The sequence below is a fragment of the Taeniopygia guttata genome, chromosome 6 (assembly GCF_048771995.1).
Source record: "Taeniopygia guttata chromosome 6, bTaeGut7.mat, whole genome shotgun sequence".
NCBI lineage: Eukaryota > Metazoa > Chordata > Aves > Passeriformes > Estrildidae > Taeniopygia > Taeniopygia guttata.
The window spans coordinates 17,894,023-17,914,544 of NC_133031.1; the positions used below are offsets into that span (position 1 = coordinate 17,894,023).

General features: G+C 43.0%; 1 protein-coding gene across 6 annotated transcripts in view; it reads left to right on the top strand.

The window, feature by feature from the left end:
* The window catches only part of GBF1 (golgi brefeldin A resistant guanine nucleotide exchange factor 1), a 100,763-nt gene that overhangs the window by 78,491 nt on the left and 1,750 nt on the right, over positions 1-20,522 (top strand). For 4 of the 6 annotated variants that reach the window (XM_072931027.1, XM_030275955.4, XM_030275957.4 and 1 more), the window contains 23 exons: positions 25-113; positions 2,885-3,087; positions 3,509-3,632; positions 3,931-4,056; positions 4,644-4,726; positions 6,953-7,189; positions 8,042-8,135; positions 10,721-10,897; positions 11,358-11,422; positions 11,528-11,651; positions 12,227-12,298; positions 13,168-13,262; positions 13,702-13,855; positions 14,071-14,293; positions 15,567-15,730; positions 16,031-16,277; positions 16,663-16,862; positions 17,801-17,951; positions 18,297-18,427; positions 18,779-18,880; positions 19,458-19,571; positions 19,808-19,985; positions 20,183-20,320. In XM_072931027.1, the coding sequence (XP_072787128.1) occupies positions 25-113; positions 2,885-3,087; positions 3,509-3,632; positions 3,931-4,056; positions 4,644-4,726; positions 6,953-7,189; positions 8,042-8,135; positions 10,721-10,897; positions 11,358-11,422; positions 11,528-11,651; positions 12,227-12,298; positions 13,168-13,262; positions 13,702-13,855; positions 14,071-14,293; positions 15,567-15,730; positions 16,031-16,277; positions 16,663-16,862; positions 17,801-17,951; positions 18,297-18,427; positions 18,779-18,880; positions 19,458-19,571; positions 19,808-19,985; positions 20,183-20,320 (3,291 nt within the window). The remainder of the gene's footprint in view (positions 1-24; positions 114-2,884; positions 3,088-3,508; positions 3,633-3,930; positions 4,057-4,643; positions 4,727-6,952; positions 7,190-8,041; positions 8,136-10,720; positions 10,898-11,357; positions 11,423-11,527; positions 11,652-12,226; positions 12,299-13,167; positions 13,263-13,701; positions 13,856-14,070; positions 14,294-15,566; positions 15,731-16,030; positions 16,278-16,662; positions 16,863-17,800; positions 17,952-18,296; positions 18,428-18,778; positions 18,881-19,457; positions 19,572-19,807; positions 19,986-20,182; positions 20,321-20,522) is intronic. The other 2 variants (XM_030275956.4, XM_030275958.4) reach the window with 1 other exon arrangement.

Genomic DNA, 20,522 nt, shown 5'->3' on the forward strand with positions numbered 1-20,522 from the left:
TGTAATAATGCTTTGTCATTCCAGCTGAGAAGAGCATCCCCAGGAAACCTACTCGGTTTTCTTGTATCCTTCCAAGTCCTCAGGAACTTATGCAGATTAAGAACAAAAAGAAGGTATGTTTTGAAATACACTACAGGTGGATCTTTGAGTGTTCTCCTTTCCCATCCCATGTGGGCTTTACATGACTGGTCATACCTCAGAAATTTTGAGTTCTGGTCTCTGCTGATCAGAATTAAAGAGTCAGCCACTGAAAATCCTGCTACACTATAGAGACAGCAATGATTATTACCTGTTCTGGTTTAGTTGTGCTGAAAGCTGCAAGAGGTTTTGGGGAAATTTTGTGGCACCGTTTGTAAGCTAGGTCCATCTGATTTCTGGGTGGGAAAGTCTCTGGATTTAATTTTTATTATATGGAGATAATCAGGTACTTTGATCAAAAAAGGCATCTTCACTACTCTTATCAAAGATGTAAATGGGGAGCAGACCAAGAGGTCTGTAGTAGAAATTAACTGGTCTGCTATTCTGATTTGGTAATTCCCGTGTTTTCTTTGTCATAAGGATGACCAAAAAAATTGTTTTGGTTGTGGTTAAGCCACTCTTTCTTTTCAGAGTCTGTTTTCTTGAACCTCATTAGTCCAAATTATAGTCTATACAACCTTTCCATTCCCTGAGTGGTTCTGGTCTAGGCATAGTGTAGGTAAAAGTACTCCATGCTAATGTCTTTGTATTTATCTGCTATCCTGTGTCAAATACCTAGTACTGGCCTGCTCTTTCACCTCCAGAGACAGTGGGTGAATATATCATAAGTCCCCAGGGGTTACATGGGACTATATGGGTTTTGGTGTGCATTTCTTCAGATTTTTTCCATTCACGTATGTTCTTTGTACATATTTTGTTCTCCTTGCACAACATATTCATAAGGTAGGTTCATTTCAGGTGTGAGAGATTACTAAATTTCAATATGAAAATAATGCATGTTCTGGATGAAACATGAGTGGCCATATTAGTTGTGGGTATGGAGATGATATAGTAGAAAAGATATTAAGTCTTTGAAGGATTCACTGGTGGTAAAAAGAGAAAGGGTTTTTTATTTGTATCTGACTAAAAGGCTTCTGGCTTCTCTCTCCAGTATAGCCGGTTTTATTTTACATTTTTGTAATGGATTGATGGTCATATTTGTCTAAACTTAATCAGAAATAGAAGAAAATACAATACTTCTCTTTCTTTTGCTGCCATACTAATCTGTGCTTTGTGATCCACTCTGGCAGTCTCTGGATCTGAGTGGAATTTAAAGCATTGGTTTCTCTCTAGGAAGTTTACTGCAGTACTTGGAAACCTTTTTCTTTACCTGCAACACAGTGCTGCAGTGGGGTAATGGTAACTTGCCTCCCCAGCCACAAGGACAGTGAGGGGAAGTGATCATCAGTGCAGTATTCCAAGGAACCACTGAATTTTGCCCTAAATCTTGCTTTCATAGCAACTTTGCTTGATGGACTTCTGTGAAAGTCCATTGTTGAGAAGGGGGCTTGCATAGTACTTCCTCTGTTATAACTGAAAACCTTTGGTAATTCTTTGTCTTTCCTCTGCTGGAAAACAAGTTTAGAAGAAATCAAGAGTAGGGGGCAGGAAGATGTTATAAATCTCTGAGTTTGCCTAGGGAAAATTGTTCTCTGACTCTACATCTCCTAGTGGTTTCATCCTAAGCACATAAACAGGGCACAACAAACGCTCAGTTTTAGTTATGTTGATGCTGACCTGGCACCAGCATGTTCTACTTCCTTTAACCTCTGAAGTACTAAACATTACCAAATTGGAAGGAAGAAAAAAGCTAAATAAAAGCAGAAAACAAATTGTGCATCAAACAGAAAGTTTTCTTTGATGTTTCCAAAGGTGGTGGAAGAAGCACAAGACTGACCTGATTGTAAATGCAGTGCAGTCTCCTTTCAAGTGGTTTTAGGAAGTCTGTGGACTCAGCATGCACTCCATGCTATTTCAGGGTCTGTGTTTCTTTGCAGTTTTGAGGATGCTCACACAGGCTGGGAAAGCAGAGACCAGAGGGTTGGTGGCTTCTGAGGTACTGAGAAACCCAGGGGAGCTAGTAATCATGATGGTCACGAATTTAGTTCACTAGGTCATTGCTAGCAGTCTGATCATGATAGGAGCTAACAGGGAACTGACATTTATTCTGGTTCCTTAGTAAAGTTCATACCATTGTTTGTGCTTTTGGTTTTTCTGAACATCACCAAGAACATTCAGTTAACTCTTTCTTAGTTGTTTTTTTACACTGTGACTATGGTACAGTCTAGTTTCCTAAGAGGGCAGATTAGATGACTTCCTTTCAAAACCAAATATGTATTCTGCTCTTCCCAGCCTACAAATAACCTTGTCAGGCTGGAATACCTGATGTTCCTGAGACCATCTCTTCACATGTTGAATAAGTGCTGAGGATTCTTGCTGCCTGTCTCCTAATGGTGAGGTAGTTACAAGAACCTGGAGCCAAAGGGACAGGAGAGGACAAGAGAGCAGTGCTGCTGTTGTAACTGGGTAGGGCTGATCTTGCCACTTCCCTGGGGTTTATCTGCTGTGCTTTCAAATGAGAGCAAGTGAGGCATTTGAAGTAGCAGAGCTTATTGCTTGGTTAGACCTTAAAGCTTTTTGGAGATGGCAGCTCATGCTTACTCTGTCCAGTGCTATTTGATGGTAAAACCTTGTGATGAATGCAAGTTTTCTGTCCCTCATTAGCCTTTTTCCTGGGTTACACAGTACAGTAAACTTGATCATGCTGAGGCTGATTTTTCTTCTGTTTTGTTTTTGGTTCAAATGCCAAGAACAATTTAAAATGAGAGAACACTTCAAGCTGTAATTATCAGAATGTCTCCTGCAGCTCCTGATAACCGGTACAGAGCAGTTCAACCAAAAACCAAAGAAAGGGATACAGTTTCTGCAGGAGAAAAACCTTCTTGCCACCCCCATTGACAACAATGAAGTAGCCAGGTGGTTACGGGAAAATCCTCGCCTGGACAAAAAGATGATTGGGGAATTTGTGAGTGACCGTAAGAACATAGACTTGCTGGAAAGCTTTGTTGGGTGAGTATGCTTCTGTATCTCTTCAGTCAGGAAACAGTGAAAGTTAAGAGTTTAATAATAAATAAAGCAGTAGAATAGGTAGTTCCTGGAGGCATTGGATTGATTCTCTCTGTACTCCATGCCTTAATTCTGTGCATCTCTTGCATATGGTAACACCTTAGATATATTATGTAAGTATGATATTCGAGCGCCTTTCAGCAGGGCCAGTCTCCAGGAAGAATGGAGCGATAATTACATACGTAATAATTTGTAAGATTGGTGACTCTCCTTTATTGTATACCATGGCTGTTCATGGTATATTTCCTTTCTTTTCTCCTCACCCTACTCTCTGCTGTCTAAGCAAACAAGATTGTAGTTACTAAGTTTATCCTACCTTTCCCATCCTGTTTCAGGTTCTCATTGCATTTCATTGTTTTTACAGGACTTTCAGCTTCCAAGGTTTAAGGCTGGATGAAGCTTTACGACTTTATCTAGAGGCCTTTAGATTACCAGGAGAGGCACCTGTAATTCACAGACTGTTAGAAGCCTTCACAGAACATTGGAGGGTGTGTACTTGGTGACAGAAAGATCAAAACTGCGTCCTTTCTTGTCCACCTGCTTGCCATGGTGGACATGTCAGATCAAATGGTCTATATAACTCTGCTCTGCAAGCAGCAGCTGTTGTTTTGTAGGAGCTGGCAGTGGTAACTAGATTCCTGGGCTGCTTTTTAGAAGCTGGAGCCAGAACCTGAGATTTTTGTTTGTCCCAGCAATGATTCAGTACTGTGGTTAGGAAAATGGCTGTTTTGGTCACTGATATCACCGTTTCTGTAGGATTAATTTGTGCATATATTTGCCTTTCAGAAATCAAATGGGTCTCCGTTTGCTAATAGTGATGCCTGCTTTGCCCTGGCCTATGCAGTTATTATGCTGAACACTGACCAGCACAACCACAATGTTCGCAAGCAGAATGTCCCAATGACTCTGGAGGTGGGTGTTTCCAGTGCAGGCATCTGTCTTCTCTGGTTTTGAAAACAGTGTAGTATCTCTTTTTATCTCAGTGGCATTGTCTCTTTTCTTTGGCCTTCTTCACTCATGTACACAGTAAGCTGGAGTGCAGCACCACAGCTGAGTACAGTTTGAGAGAGTAGCTGTAGGCAAGAGACAGCCTGAAGAAACAGGAGCTTCTCAGAAAACGTAGCAAATTCTTCAAGAGGCTTGGAGTTTCTGTGAGCAATCTGTATCCTCAGACATAGTAACATAGAGAAGATTGTTCTGCTGCTGTGGGCTTCTACAGAGTTCAAGTCATGTGAGTGCCGGTGCAGTGGTACAGGCCTTCCATTCTGATGTCCAGCCTCAGCTAAGCACGTGTTGTGTCTCTGCTCTTTCCTTGTGAAAACAGACAGGAGATGCTGCGTACTACTCCCACTAATATCATTTACCTTTGAGTTTTGAGTCTGCATTTTGAAGAATGCAGGAAAATCTTCTGGCCCATGAAAAAGAAGTGGAGTACTGATCCTAGCCAAACAGTCAAAGTTGCAGATACCAGGAATTAATGCTGGTGTAACTTTTTTCAGGAGTTTCGGAAGAACCTGAAAGGTGTGAATGGAGGCAAAGACTTCGAACAGGACATCCTGGAAGACATGTATCATGCCATCAAGTAAGACTCAACCACCCTATCCCCATGTATGCAGAGAGCAAAGCAGAGTTGTTGGGTCAGTGAGATACCTGGAAAATATGGAGAGAGACTCACCAGTCATGTGCCTGTTTGTCTCAGACCAAATTCCAGCTCCATGTGAGGTTGTGGTAAACAAGCCTGTTACAGCACATGGATTTGTATCTTGGATTTTTGCCATGGTAGCTTAATCCAGATCTTAAAATAAATTTTAAAAATATGTTACTTCTATGAATGTGGAAAATAATGGCTGAGTAAGACTAGCACATGAGAAATGCTGTATCTAAGACGGCTTTGTTCTCCAGACCAGGCCTTTACAGCTTTTTAGAACTTTTTATGTGGTTCAAGAGATAATCTCATCCCCAGGGCAGCACTTGTGCCCTGACACAATGTGTCCAGGTCTCTGTTTAACATATTCTGCTTAAGAAATACTGCTTATGGCACACAGAGCAGTATTTGAGGAGAATTCCTGGTGGCTGAGGCCCTTAAGTGCACAAGCTAGCTTTGAGTGGGAAGCTTTAATAATAGCTCAAAAACCAGTAAATTGATAAATCCAGGCCCAGCCAATTTGAAGCTGAGAGGATTACATCTCTGAGGAGACAGGATGTGACTGAGTCTCAGCAGATTTCCATCTGCAGTGGCAGGCAGTAGCTGGTGCTGGAAGCAGGGCAGTGTGATTGGGCTAACCCTCCCTTATAAACCTTCTCCAGGAAGGTGGGGTGATGCCTGTACTGAATATCTGGAAATTCTTCAAGACGTAGCTCTACCTTTCAAACAGAGCTCTAATTTTGATTGGCCTCTCTCCCCTGAGGATGTTCTTAATATTTTGAATATTACACTGAGCATATACACATATGTTTGTTACCCAGTGCTCTATCCCAGGCTATTTCCCTTTATCCCCCCTTCACCAGATATTTCAGCTTTTCCAGTATGTGATTAGGATAATTGAAGTATCATTTCAGTATTGCTCCATCTCAGATTGCCCCAGTGTCATAGTTGAGATTAAGGAATTATTTATTTGTATTATTAGGGGAAAAAAATAACACTGCCATCTCTATGAAGTAGTGTGTGATCTTTTCAGGGACTTAACATTTCACTTTTGACCACATTTTCATTTTCTGAAACCTTCCAAGTAAACTCATTCTCTTGCTTCTGGTAATTTCAGTCATATATGAAATTTTAGAAATAATGCACTGTTTACTGCAAACTTACTTCCCTATATTATCCCAGTAATAACAGCTCTTGTCAAAATATGCCAGCACCTGAAGCTGAGAATAGCTTATTTCTTATGCATAAATCAGGAGCAATTTTTATAGTTGTTAGCACATGAAAATTGCCTCTTTGGCAATTGAAGTATGTTATTTTTTGATTGTTGCAGAAAGGACTCTTCAGATTTGCTGTAATCTGCTATTCTTAGTGGCTTTGAGGCTCTTGTTCACTTAGTTGGTAATTTGCAGAGGATTTTCTCTTGTGCATTGATACACAAGTCTAGAGAGTAGGAAATTAGGCATTGTGTGTTTTAGTCTAGGATTGCAAGCAGGGTTTGGGATTAATCATAATTGTTTTATTACTGTATAGCTTCATCCAAATTAGAGTAAGGAGCTGTGGTATGCTGGTTATAAATCACTTCTGGTTTATAAGTGATTATATACCAGAATATACTTCTGGTATATAATCATACTTCTGGTTTCTTGTTTTTTTAAATTTTATACTACTTTCCTTTCTAATATTTTATTTTGTTATAATATGAATATTTCCATTATTCTTATGTAAAGATACTCTTGCTTACTGGGTGACTGAATGTAACTATTTAATTTTAATTGGGAATAATGGTATGAAGAGAGCACTCTAACAGGGTGAGAGTTGGATGCAGGTTGAAGCTTTGCCAGTGTGCTGTCCAGAATTTCCCATCATTTAATGGCAGTAGGTGTTGTGTTTTGCACTTGTAACAGTAGGTACCTGCTTCTTCAATACTGACTATACACAGTTGCTGCTGTGTGATTCTGAGAACCACCAGACTTTATATTCAGGATATCTAAGAAGGGCAGGTGAAGCAGGGAGGTCTAGGAAAACAGAATGTTTCAGGAGCTGGCAAAATCATTCCAGAATAGGTATTGCTTAGCTCTGGGACTACGTAATGAAAGACACTGTGTAAATGTTAGGTTTGGCTCAGAATGAAAAATTCAATCTTTCTGCTTTCCTCCCTTGTAGAAATGATGAGATAGTGATGCCAGAAGAGCAGACGGGTCTGGTGAAGGAAAACTATATCTGGAATGTCCTGCTCCATCGTGGTGCCACTGATGAGGGAATATTTCTCCACGTGCCTCCTGGAAGCTATGACCATGACCTCTTCACCATGACATGGGGACCCACCATTGCAGCACTTTCTTATGTTTTTGACAAGAGCTTAGAAGAAACAATAATCCAGAAGGCTATCTCTGGTTTCAGGTGACTCTTACCTTCATAAAGATCCAGAATAGTAAAAGTGGGACCATTGGCTCTTGTTTATCTGCTGGAGAGACATCCCAGTGAATATCAAATATTGCTTTTCCTAGCAATTGAAAAGCACTTTTTTATGACCTGCGATTATCTAGTGTTCTGTCATTTGTGTCAGTTCATCCCATCCTGGCCTCTCTGGCTTGCCAATCACTGTTTGGCTTGACTGCTGTGCTGTAATAAATTAAAGTGCCCAGGGTACATATTTTTAAAATCCAACCTGGTTACATTTAAAGGACCTACTGACACAGCTAGGCTGTTTAGAAGTGAGGGGGAAAAGTCACTCAGTTGGCACAGTGATGCTGACAAAATCTCCATGTAGGAACAAAACCTTTCATGTTTATGATCCCATAGCTGTGGCTGAATGGGATGTGGGATTTTTTTTTTCCTTCCAAGATAACCAGTATTCACATACTTGCCATCTGTGAGCAACTCTGTTGGAATGTTTTAATGCTGTAACCATGATATCTTGGAAACTGGACTTCAACACTGCCGTCAATCTCAGCAACTCTCTTATGTTAGGACAGGAGGTTGGATATAATGCTCAGGTGCAAGTGGTCTGTCTGTTTAGACTAATTTCTTTAAATTGATCCTTGCATCAGCATAGACAAGTATCAGTATCTGTGGATAAGGATTGAGCTTATTTAAGCAATAATAGTACACTTCTATACATAAGCATTCATTATGCATGGCTGGAGAGGAAGGTCTAAAATGTCAACAGAGAAGGTGTCAGATTTGCTGTCCTGTAGACAGACTTGCCTGTACTGACTTAGTACATTATTTTCTGTTTTCTTCTTTTCCCAGGAAATGTGCAATGATTTCTGCTCACTATGGCTTTAGTGATGTGTTTGACAATCTCATTATTTCTCTCTGCAAGTTTACAGCTCTCAGCAGTGAGGTAAGCTTACAAAGAGGCAGAAAAAAGCATGACTTCTACTACACTGGAGCTCTCTTTCTCTGTTAAGCAGTGATACTTGCTTATTTTAGTTATCATTGTATATGTATGTATCTGTCAGCCCCTGCCTAGAGTTTTCTGGAGGAAGTAATGGGAAATGTGTAATGAAGTTGGACTTCCATAGGACAAGTTCAAATATGCAAATTTTCTTTTACTCATAAGTATCAGTTTGTGCAGAGCAGAATGCCTTGATGTAGAATTGTTTATTCACCTATTTGATGTGAAGAGACTTTAATCTCCCTGTGATCCCAAGCAAGTTCATACATTTCATATACTGACTATTCAATTACAGGGTTTATGCAGTGCCAAGGGGGACTATTTTGTGAGATGTACTTCCAAAGCGTAGGAGCTATGTAGATGCACAGCATAAACATAAAGGGGTTAGAAAAACAAATGCATTGAATTGTCAGTTAGGGTGTGGACTCTGGTAATAAGATCAGCTATTAGCCCCACATTTGGCAAGCCCTGAAGACTCTTTCTTTGGGATGTACCATGAGAATAAACTCAAGGTGCTGCAGTTAGTGTAAACTTTATTGTTCAAATCTATTTCTGTGTTACAGCATCTGTCTGTTTTTCCCCAAAATGTTTAACAGACAGTGTGTGGCAGACTGTGCTGTGTACTAAGAGTAGCTGACAGCAATTTCTGTAAGGGATCAGAACTCCCAAAGGATCTCGCAGTATTGCTCTCAGAACCTGTCCAAGACCCACAGTGAGGAGAACAGAATTGCTACACATACAGGAAAGGGAAACAAGATGATTCAAAACTGAAAGCATTGGAGTAAAAAGGTCAAGACAGGTGAATTTTTTAAAAGACAAAGAAATCCCAAGCAGAGGGTTTGCTTTAGATTCCCTCTTCCTCCACAGTTCACAACAGTAAGGAATGCAGTTTTGATCATCCTCAGGCACACCAGACCTTGAGACTACCAATAGGTAACACAAGCAGAGGAATGTCTACCATGACACAGATTTACACAGCAAAAGCAACTAGACTAGACTAAGCCCTCAGATGCAGCAGTTATTGCCAGCTGCATCCCATCTAGTTGTGAGACTGGAATCTGGAGCAGTCTGAGGTCTGAGTTAATCAAGTAAACATGTCTTTTGGTGATGACATAGAATCAGGGACTTCTGGATTTGAAGAAGGCTGAGTTCTTATCTTTGGCCAGATTCGAAGTACATAGATTACTTTCTGCTGTCCTAAATTCCTGTAAGGCTTGGAGACAGTAGTGGAATAGGATAACTGAACAAATATTTAAGAGTCTGGAGGAAGTAAAGAAGGAAAAGCCATCTTCAGAGGACTGAAGAGTCAAAGCAGGCATCCTCGCCATGCACTGCAATTGCTATGCATGGCCACTTCGATTGAAAGAAGGGAAATGGAAAGAAACATGGAATGTCTTTAAGTGATAAGGAAGAATGAGTTCCCACTTCATGATCCATGGTTAAGACTTATACTGGCTTGGTATGTAAGTAGCAGCAAAACCTGTGTGTGTGGTTTTCAGTGATGTGGCTTCTTGCCACAGTGCACAATCGCTGATTGCACCCTGACACTTCAGAGATACAGGTATTCGTGTAGTTTCCCTACAGCAACAATGGAAAAAACCCAAATTGGTTTTTGCATTTCTGCCAGATTTCAGATTGGCACTTCTAATGGAGTTTGCTTCTAAATCAAAGACCCACTTTGATAACAGTTTTTCCATCAGTTTGGCTGAAGCAAGAGCTAGTTTCTCTGAACTTCATATCTGAGATAGGATACACTGACTCCTTCAATCCCTTGTCTTCTCTTCCATTCATGGTGAGGAGATAAGTATGGATTTTGTCCACATTAATAAGAGAATGGCAAAGCCCATCTCTTCTGAAAAGGAAGATTGCAATGATTTTAAGTAACTGCAGAATCATGGAGCATGTTACACTGTTTGATATCAGCTCACATGGATGCTGGTTTTTCCTTGTTTTGACAGCATATGCTTGGTTGGTTTCAGTGACTTAGCAGGCTTTTTGTATTTTGAAAAGCTTTGAGTGCATTGAACAGATTATGAGGATTTGAGATGCAGCAATCATTGGCAGAGACTCCATGTCAGGATTGAATTACTTTGAGTCTTGCTGTTAGGTAGTGGTAAGAGTAATTTTGCAAGTCAGTTATGGTTTTGGCCACAGTTTCCTTCTTTAACAGCACAGCAGAGCAATTGCTGCTTCCAGAGGAGATGTGGTACTTTTTGTAGAAGGCTTTGATCTTGAGCGGAGTTCCTGTATCAGGATAAATTAGTGGGTTTTCAGCAAGCGCTTTTTCAAAATGTTCTGAGTTGTCATTCTTGGGGAGTTTATATTTAGATTGTTCAGTGATTCAACTTGTATCAGGTAAGCTACCTTGTCCTTGTTTTTGTGCAAAGTGAATGTGAGCTGAGGAGTTATCCAAGCATTGTACAGAGAATTGTTATCTTTCCAACAACCAGTTCTGAATCATCTGCCCTAATTTCTGTTGAAAAGAAAACATCTCTTTCTGACTGATTGCCACTGCCTCTTCTTTCCTGCAGTCTATTGAGAACCTGCCCACTGTTTTTGGAAGTAATCCCAAGGCCCATATTGCAGCAAAGACAGTGTTTCACTTGGCCCATCGCCATGGTGACATTCTGCGAGAGGGCTGGAAAAACATCATGGAGGCCATGCTACAGCTTTTCCGAGCAGAGCTGCTGCCCAAGGCCATGGTGGAGGTAATAATTAGCTGGATAACTGAAGAGTCAGGACAGTGGGAAGCTGCCTTTTCATAGAGCCAGTTCCAAAAGTAGGAGAGCTCTCTTGAAAAGGCCTGGCTTTACCAAAGTGTGTACAAAACTTGGAAGCCTGTGAAGGTATAATATTCAAGTTGTGTGCAGCTTCTTTTGTAGCTTGTTTCTTTTTTTTCCCCATTTTATTTCTTGTTAGATTTGAGGAATTCCAGCATTTATTTTACTTGAACAGTTTTTGAATGTTGTGCAGAAGAGGGAAATGCTTACAAGCATGAAGTGCTAGAGCACTGCATTGGTGTTACCAGATGAGAGTGGCTAACAGGATAGTGGGGTGAAGAGCTGGGTTTGACTGCACACATATGGGCTGTTTGGTGTAATGTTTCATCACTAGGAGAAATATAATGTGGTTGAGGAGGTCATATGCATGTCCTGGTCTGTGTTCCAGGTTGAAGACTTTGTGGATCCTAATGGCAAAATCTATCTTCAGCGTGAGGAGACACCATCCAACCGGTGAGTCGCGCAGATGTCCCAGCCAGTCTTTTTTGTACCAAATAAGGTTGGAAAATAATGTGATTTCTTGTTTTCTTACTGATGCTGGTATCTTCTGATTTGCAGTGGTGAATCAACAGTACTGAGTTTTGTTAGTTGGCTCACCCTCAGTGGGACAGAGCAATCTGGTATGCGAGGGCCATCTACAGAAACACAGGAGGCAAAGCGAGCAGCTCTGGAATGCATAAAGGTAACCTATAGGCTGTAGAAGAACCTGGTTTTTTTTCTTGGTGACAATACTATGTGGGTAACAGGCAACAGAAGCATAAATATGCATGCTGCTTGGCAGTATTGCAGGTAACAGGAGACTTAAGAACTGAAAGAATCTACAGAGGAGCATATCTGGATTGACAGCTAGACAGTCTTTTGTGCTGCTGTGCACAAAGGTACTAACACATCAAAACAGGAATGATTCCTCAGGCTGGGATCTGCCCTGGACATCACAGTCCTATATTTAAAGACAAACTACTGAATTCTCAAACAACTAATCTTTCCCAAGACAGTGTAAAGGTATACGGTGCCTACAAAATCTGAACCTGGGGTTTGACCACTGTGTGGCCAGAGGAATCATCTGATAAAATCTGTCTAGCGCAGATCATGTCTGTTAAAAGTAATTGATGTTAAAGAGAAAAGTAGTTGGAAGGAGTTTTCCTCCAGATAACAACTATCTGTGTCTTTCCTGTGAAGATAATGTATTTCTGGAGGATCTGTGTGTATGCCTTCCACAATCCCCAGATGCACAGTTGTCTTTTCTGTATTTTGCAGCAATGTGATCCTGAGAAGTTGATCACAGAAAGCAAATTTCTCCAACTTGAATCCCTCCAGGAGCTCATGAAGGTGAGAGAGGTATTGGGCAAGGGATGGGACGGTAATGGAACAAATATGCTGTGGATGATAGTGGATATGTGCTGTGTACCCATTTAACTCCTCTGTCCTCAGAGGAGGTCTTGGAACTTTTTGGATTATGAAACTAGTAGTTAGTTCACCTGTTAAAAGTAACTTGTGTGCTGGCAGACACAAATTGCTCTGGCAGTAGAAGAAAACGTTGAATTGTGGAATGCATTCTAAGAGCCTTGAGAACTCTTGGCAAATGTTGGAAAGTATTTGTAGTTCTGTGTCAGAGCTTAAAGATTTTCAGGTGTACTTAATGAGAGAATTCTAAAAGGCCACCCTAGAGGCAAGAGCTGTACAGAAATACTTTACACTGTGTCCCTAAATAGTATGGTACCTGGCTGCTGTGGAAGATATAGTAGGGCTGGACACATTAGCCTTTGGGCTAGAGAAGCTCTTCTCCCTGTGGAGTGTCATCTCAGTTCCAGGGGGAACATTGTGCTCCTACTCTGATTATCAAGGAATTTACCCTTCATATACAAGCTGATGGCTTGAGAAGAATAACCCCAGTATTTGTAGTCATTCTTATGTATGCCTGTTTTTTTCTGTACTTCATATATGATTAGCAAGAAGATGCTGGATATCAGTTCCTTTTCATCTGAGACACATCAGATTTGAACAGCTTTTAAGTTCATATGTATTTTACATAACAAAATTTATTTTTCCCATAGATTTAGCTTGACCTTTATCCAATGCCTTTGACTATGCATGACCTCACTAGACAGTGAAGTACAGTTTTGGCCAGACTCAAAGCATTCTGTTGACTCTACATTTTTGGGAGCTTGTGATTCATAATAATATAATGGCTGTTCCAGGCACTAATCTCTGTGACTCCTGATGAGGAGACATATGATGAAGAAGATGCAGCCTTCTGCTTGGAGATGCTTCTGCGGATTGTTCTAGAGAATAGGTATGACCTTGAAATATGTGCACTGTAATGTCCCTGCTTTACTGCATCTGCTGCCTGGGTCCTGGAAATGAGTTCCTTATGTCTGTGATTCACCAGCTGAAGCAGCATGTGGCTGTAATTTCAGGGCTTAACAATTCCACTGTAGCATGTGCAAACAGAAAGGCTATTAGCTCATGAATTGGTGCTTGATATCCTGAAATCTGGAGAATATAAACTAAACTCCAAAGGGAGAATTCTCCTACCTGATTGCTTTGCAAGTAATGAGTAAGAAGTTTGATCGTTTTGTTGTTTCTATGTGTCTGTTCTTGTATCTCGTAACTGGAATTTTTCGTTGAAGGTAAGAAATGGTGGATTGTCTGGAGTTGTGGGAGAGGTTGCTGGATCCTGCTTGTCTCATGTGCTTTCATTCTACCCTTTCCCTCCTCCTTGTTGTGGCTAGGGACCGTGTGACCTGTGTCTGGCAAACTGTCCGAGACCACCTTTATCATCTCTGCATCCATGCAATGGAGTTCTGCTTCTTGGTGGAGAGGGCAGTGGTGGGGCTGCTGAGACTGGCCATTCGACTGCTGCGTCGAGATGAGATCAGTGCACAGGTAAGGGATTTTTGAAAGGCAGTTACTGGGGTTTTGTGGCTATACCCAGTGACACAGGAAAGCAGTTGCTGTGGGATGGACCCATATTTAACATGTCTGTGCTGCAGGTAACAACAAACAGCAATTTTAACTAGCTCTAATAGATGAAGGGGAGTACATTTTTAGAGAATGGAGTGTAAGTAGGGTCTGTTATTCTTGTCTCCTTCTCTGGCCAGGTTCTCCTCTCATTACGTATCTTACTTATGATGAAGCCAAATGTGCTATCCAGAGTTAGCCATGAGGTTGCCTATGGCCTCCATGAACTCCTGAAGACCAACGCTGCCAACATTCACTCCGGGGATGACTGGTACACGCTCTTCACCCTCCTGGAGTGCATCGGGTCTGGGGTGAAGCCACCCGCAGCCCTGCAGGTTACAGCAAGGGCAGATAATGACACAGGTAAGACAGGCCAGCGTTTGCTAGGAAATCTGATGCCTGCCTGCCAGATAAGCAGCTGCTTTCTCAAGCTTTTCAATTAGCAAAGGGGACTGCAAGAAAACAAAGCTGATATTAAACTACATTAGCAAGATTAAAGACCAGCACCTGCTGTTCACTCCTCATGGTCTGTTCTTGTCTCTATTCTGCCATCTCTTCCTACTCAGTGAGCAGCAATCCAGGTGCTAGTCCCTGAGGGGCAGGGGGAGGAAAATTGATATCAGTTCTGGCAGCTGTAGGAGGTCTTTGCTCTACCCAAGGAGCATTTTCTGCTGGTTGTGCGTTGGTGTCTTGGGTACCGTAATCTCTTATCTGGACATGTAATGTAAACCCAGCTGCTGTTCCTGTCATACTTGCTTCTTTTGTGGGACTGAATATTTTATGTCCCCTTTTTAAGGTTCTCATAAAATGAGTTGTTCTTTAAAATTGTATTTCCAGATCCATTTGCATTAATAGTTCCTGAACCATTCCCACAAGACCAATGCACTATTTCTCACTTCTCTTGACTGTGTTAGAAAGGTGATCTTTTCAGCAAATTGTTCAGTTTTGCTTTAGCCAGCTGTCAATATATTTGAGGTTGATGTCTTCAGACTTCTAAAACAAAGAGCAATAAAGGACTTTTCCAGAAGACTTTTTTTTTTTCTCTTTGCTTTTGTAGAACTTCTTTGATAGGTCCTGATGCTTTGTGCTAGACAGATGAGAGAAGCATGATTTTTAAAAATACTTATGGATTTTGTCCCCTGGATTAATGCAGAGCTGCCTCCTCTTCTGTCTCTCCTTTCTTTTTTCTTTTTCTTTTTTTTTTTTTTTTTTTTTTTTTTTACTGCTTCTGTCTTTGCTGATAGAGCAAACTGCTTGTCTTGGCACCTTACACATCAAAGCATTAGTTCTCTACCTCCTGAAAATGTTTGGTGCACTCTGTTCACAGCAAATCTGTCTGTCTGCTGATGAGTTTCTAGGTGGTGTTGAACAATGGAGAGAGCAAGTTTTTACTTCTAAATAACATATCAGTAACTTAAATTTGTCCCTTGCAAGGACTTCTCTCTTGGGATGTGTGAAATTTAAGGTTATCCTAAATGTCAGGGCAGGTAGAGCTGACAGGTGTAGAACATACTAATAACCACTTGTTATTAATTCCTGGTTGATGCTGATCTGGATGGCTTCTCCCTTATCCACAGCTACTCTTGCAAGTTCTTGATTTGGCTTTGATCTAAATCCCTTGTCTTTTATCTTAAAGGTGCTCAATCAGACAGCGAGGTGTCCTCCTCCTATCATCCAAGTGACATGAGCCTGGACCGTGGCTACACCTCTGACTCCGAGGTGTACACAGACCACGGGAAGCCAGGCAAGATGCATCGCTCGGTCACAGATGTGGATGTCATGAACAGTGGCTGGCTAGTGGTGAGTAGCCAGTGGGCTTCTGGTGACCAAAGAGGACATGGTTGTGAGCAGAGGGTGTGTAAGTGAGAGAAAGAATAAGACAATAGAAAAGAGCGATAAGATGAGCTGATGATCTAAAGGCAGGATGGGGAGAGACACAGATGGAAAGGAGAAAGCTTTGAGGCAAATGAGGAAGAAAGGGAAATGGACTGTACAGAAACATTACCTGTTGGCTTCTGAAGAAAGGCCCTTTCAGTGTGTGCATTAGATACTTTTTGTTATGCTCCCCTCTCCTGCTTACACGCTTGCTGTGACCTGCAGGTGGGGAAAGATGACATCGACAACTCCAGATCCACTGCTGGGCTCAGCAGGCTGGGTCCATCACCTCTCGTCAACCAGTACAGCCTGACGGTGGGGCTGGATTTGGGCCCACATGACACAAAGTCTCTCATGAAATGTGTCGAGTCCCTGTCCTTCATCGTGCGAGATGCTGCCCATGTTACACCTGAGAACTTTGAACTCTGTGTCAAAACAATACGTATCTTCGTGGAGGCCAGCTTGAATGGGGGTAAGTTGGCCCTTCACTTGTCAGCCAGGATTTGGCTTGGGGTGGCCAGTTGGCAAGCAGTTGAAGTATACTCTCATGAAATGAGTCCCCAGTCCAAAGAAAATGGTCTACCAGGAGAAAGGTGTTCCGTCTGCTGCTAGCATCAGAGACCTTATTCTTATCCCCTCCCTGGGATGGAGGGGAGTTGATGTGGAGACAGCAGTATCAGCTCTTGTGGAAAGTTGTTCCTGCAGGGCACTGGGTCCCCTTCAAGCAGGTAATGGTCATTTCAGAGGACAGGACCCTTTGCTGGGGATACCAAAAGGTGGCTGCCTTGTGTATTGAAAAGCAGAACATTTTGTAGTGGACTGTTGTATATGGAATGTTGTTGCCTTTTATATTCTAGGCTACAAGTCCCAGGAGAAGAGGGGGAAGAGCCACAGGTATGACAGTAAATCCAGTCGGTTAAAAAAAAAGCCAAAAGACAGCTCCACACGGCGATCCCGGGTCTTGAGCCAGCACCAGGCGCACACACACAGTGATGAGGATGAAGATGAGAGCATCCCTGCCAGCTACCACACTGTGTCTTTACAGGTTAGTCAGGACGTAAGTATAGCAAGGATTTCCTCCTCTCCTTTCCCATTCTTAGGGCCTGGCTAGGTAATCACTGGAATTCTTTGTGGGGCAAGGGAGGGCTGCATTCTGGATAAGTGGACACTTGATGGCAAAGAGTGTCTGTGGGGGCAGTATGTGGTTCTGCAGTGAAAGAGGAAGGCTGCAGTTTTTACTGTCAAAAGCAGACTAGCAATGGAGAGAGAGGTTCTCCGAAAAGCAAGGAGGAGGTCTGAAGTGGTGAGTCACTGTAGTAGGTAAGATGGATTAAGGTCATTTGGAGACATAAGGTTCCTGTAAGATTAGCAAGGAGTCTGACAGGGCATCTGAGCTTGAGGAAAGGGGAAAGCCCTGTTGGCTGAGGCTCTGGAATTTGAAGTACAGAGGACTGGGCTAAGGGAGTAATTTCTTCCCCGCTGGTACTTCAAAGGTGTCAAGGCACAGGCCTGCTGACTGTTGGGTCTCAGTGCATTAGTAAACTGACTAAAGTGCTGTCATGTGCCCATAAAGGCAAGGGAACTTTGCATGTGCTTCACATACCCTTCTTTTAAGAAAAGAAAGTTGTAGAGTTGTTCTGGACAGCACAGGTGAATCACTGGGTTTATCCCTCTGCCTGGGAGAGTCAATGCTCTGTGCCAGGAAGGAGCCCATTTTTCCTTTTGACAGGACTGGAATGGTGTTCCTCAAATATGGGATTGATGTGGCTACTGAACTGACATAAGTCTTGTTGAAGATACCTAGCACTTGACCAGTTAAGGAGGGCACAGACAGCAGGGCCTGACACCATTTCTATAACTGTGCGTGGTTGTGTATATACAGAAAGCAGGCTCGAGTAGCTTGAGCCTTTTAGCCCTATTTGGAGAACAGCAGAGATCAGAGCTGCTTCAAAACTTAAAGTCCTGTGTGTTTCTTACTGTGCCGTGTCCTTGCAGCTCCTGGACCTCATGCACACCTTGCACACGCGAGCAGCTGGCATCTATAGCTCCTGGGCAGAGGAGCAGCGACACCTGGAGACAGCAGCCAGGAAAATCACAGCGGATTCCCGAACACTGTGGTCCAACTGCTGGTGTCCTTTGCTACAGGGTAAAGCCATCCCCTGGTGATGAGAGCAGGCAGACACTCTTCCAAAGTAATGGCAGGAAAGTTGAGGAGCCAAGAACTAACTGCAGAAAGCAGGCATAGGTTGTTTTTAGGGTGTGTTGTAATTGAAAAAGAACCTGGATCAGATTGGGAAAAACATTTTCAGGATGAGTTAGCTGCCAGCATGTTCCTGGATCTGGTAGTAGATTGCCAGTCTGTGGCCTGGAACAAGTATCCTTTTTTTTCCACAGAGAGTTTTTGATCTTCACTAGACTTCTTACTCTAGACTGGGGAAGTAGGGATGTGACACTGTTCCTGTGGGCTTTGCCCTGAATCCCTCTCTTGCAGGTATTGCCTGGCTGTGCTGTGATGCCCGACGCCAGATCCGAATGCAAGCACTCACTTACTTGCAGCGGGCCCTCCTGGTGCATGACCTGCAGGCCCTGGATGCCCTGGAATGGGAGTCCTGCTTCAACAAGGTAACCACCTGGCTGGCATGGGCATGTGAGCAGGGCAGCGTTGTCATGAACAGCAAAGCTGTGTGCAGGAGTGTTGTCCTACTGCAGCACTGTCTTCTTGAGAAGCTTGTTCACTGTGACAAGAAAGATGTTCCCTATTCTGGTCCTGTGAAAAGTTCCTGTCTGCTTAGGCTTCTGACAGGTCCTTTTGGAGTATTGAAGTGAATCCACTTATGCACATCCTGTTGCTTCCATCATGTCCTCTGCCTAGAAGCCACCAGTCCCTAAACCAGTGCCTTTCTGTAAGGCTGTCTGTTAAAATCTCATCAGTCATTTTTCAGCTTTAAAATATCCATGTGTTGGATCCAACAGGTGCTGTTTCCTCTGCTAACCAAGCTACTTGAAAACATCAGCCCAGCTGATGTTGGTGGGATGGAAGAAACAAGGATGAGAGCCTCAACACTACTCTCCAAGGTGAGCACACCTCTGCTGCCAAGGGAGCTTAGGGGAAACCATGTTCCTCAAGAAAACCAAACTGTTTCCTGTGTTTGCTTCTCAGCATCTCTGATCTGGACAGGTGTCAGGTTGCTCGTTTGACTATCTTCAGTGCTGGGCTTCTCCACCAGCTTCTGCTGCTGGGACATGGCTTCTTTCCAGAACTGTCTCCAAGATTCTAGTCCTTGGAAAAGTTGTCAGGAATAGGTTTATGAGTTTATAATAGAGAGCAAGAAGTATTTCACTAAACACTAGCTGAAAACAGTCTTTTCTTGGGGTGAAATGATGCATGTCACAAGCTGATAGTCGTGACCTGAGGCAGAGGTCTGGAAGGGCTAGAAGACATGATGATGCAGACTGCAGTGGCCTTCCACAAAGGAGACAAGATCCACTCCTTCACATACACACCTCAGAAGAGTGGAGGCCTGAGGATGCCACAGTCCTGTGCATGTTCCTAGCCTGCCACAAGGAGGGGGAATCCAGATTTGTGAGACTGGCTTGTCAGTGAGCAGCAGCCCCTGTACTGCTTGTTGACAGTAGTTGTGTTTTTTCCCAGGTGTTCCTACAGCATCTCTCCCCACTGCTCTCACTGACCACCTTTGCTGCCCTGTGGCTCACAATCCTGGATTTTATGGACAAATACATGCATGCTGGCTCCAGTGACTTACTGGTAAGGTGCTGTATGCAGTCCTTTGGACAACCATTCATCCCATTTTAGCCTTCTAAACTTGGATGGTGTTTTCATTTGGTGTGGGTCTTAGGGGTTTTTTAAACTTTTCATTCCTTTCCAAACCATTTTGTTCCATGGTTTCTTGTCCTGGCCACAGTTTCCAAGGCAGCCCACTGGCTATTTGGAGCTTTGGTTCATTGCTATCTGTCCATTCTGTGTCCTGTCTCTGATTTTAGCTGGAGGCCATTCCAGAGTCTCTGAAGAATATGCTGCTTGTAATGGATACGGCTGGAATATTCCACAGTGCCGACTCCCGGACGGGATACTCGGATCTCTGGGAGATCACCTGGGAGCGCATTGACTGTTTCTTACCTCGGCTGCGGGATGAGCTCTTCAAACAGACAGTCATCCAAGGTACGGGAGGCTGGGAAACCTTAACACAGGTTTTGGGGCAGTACTTGCACCTTGTCCAGTACCCAGCTGCCATAGTGCCCTGATGCTGATGAAGTGAGTTGTAGGAGGCTGTGGGAATTTGGCACAAGGGCAAATTGAGGGAGGGTTAAAGGAGTGAACAAACTGGTGTGGTCTCACTGCATGTTTTGTCTTCCTAGATCCTGTCCCAAACATACCGGTGGAGCAGCAGCATCAGAAAACAATAGTGTCTGCACTGCCCCCTTCTCCTGTGGGGGATGTGAGACCACCCACCCATGTGGCTCCTTTGGAGAAGCCATGTGAACCGGCTGTCAGTGGTGAGTCCTGTTTTCTTTTTTCTGGAATCACTTTCCCAGCATCGTGTCATGGATCCGCTTTTCCTTGCTTTAGCATGATCTCTGGTGACCAGGCCTATAGTGTTGTGAAGTGTTATGCTTCCATATGGATAAGTTGTTGCTGAGGTTACTGGGGTGGGCAGAATGCCTGTGATTGACCCCTGCTTTTCAGGGCCTTGTATGA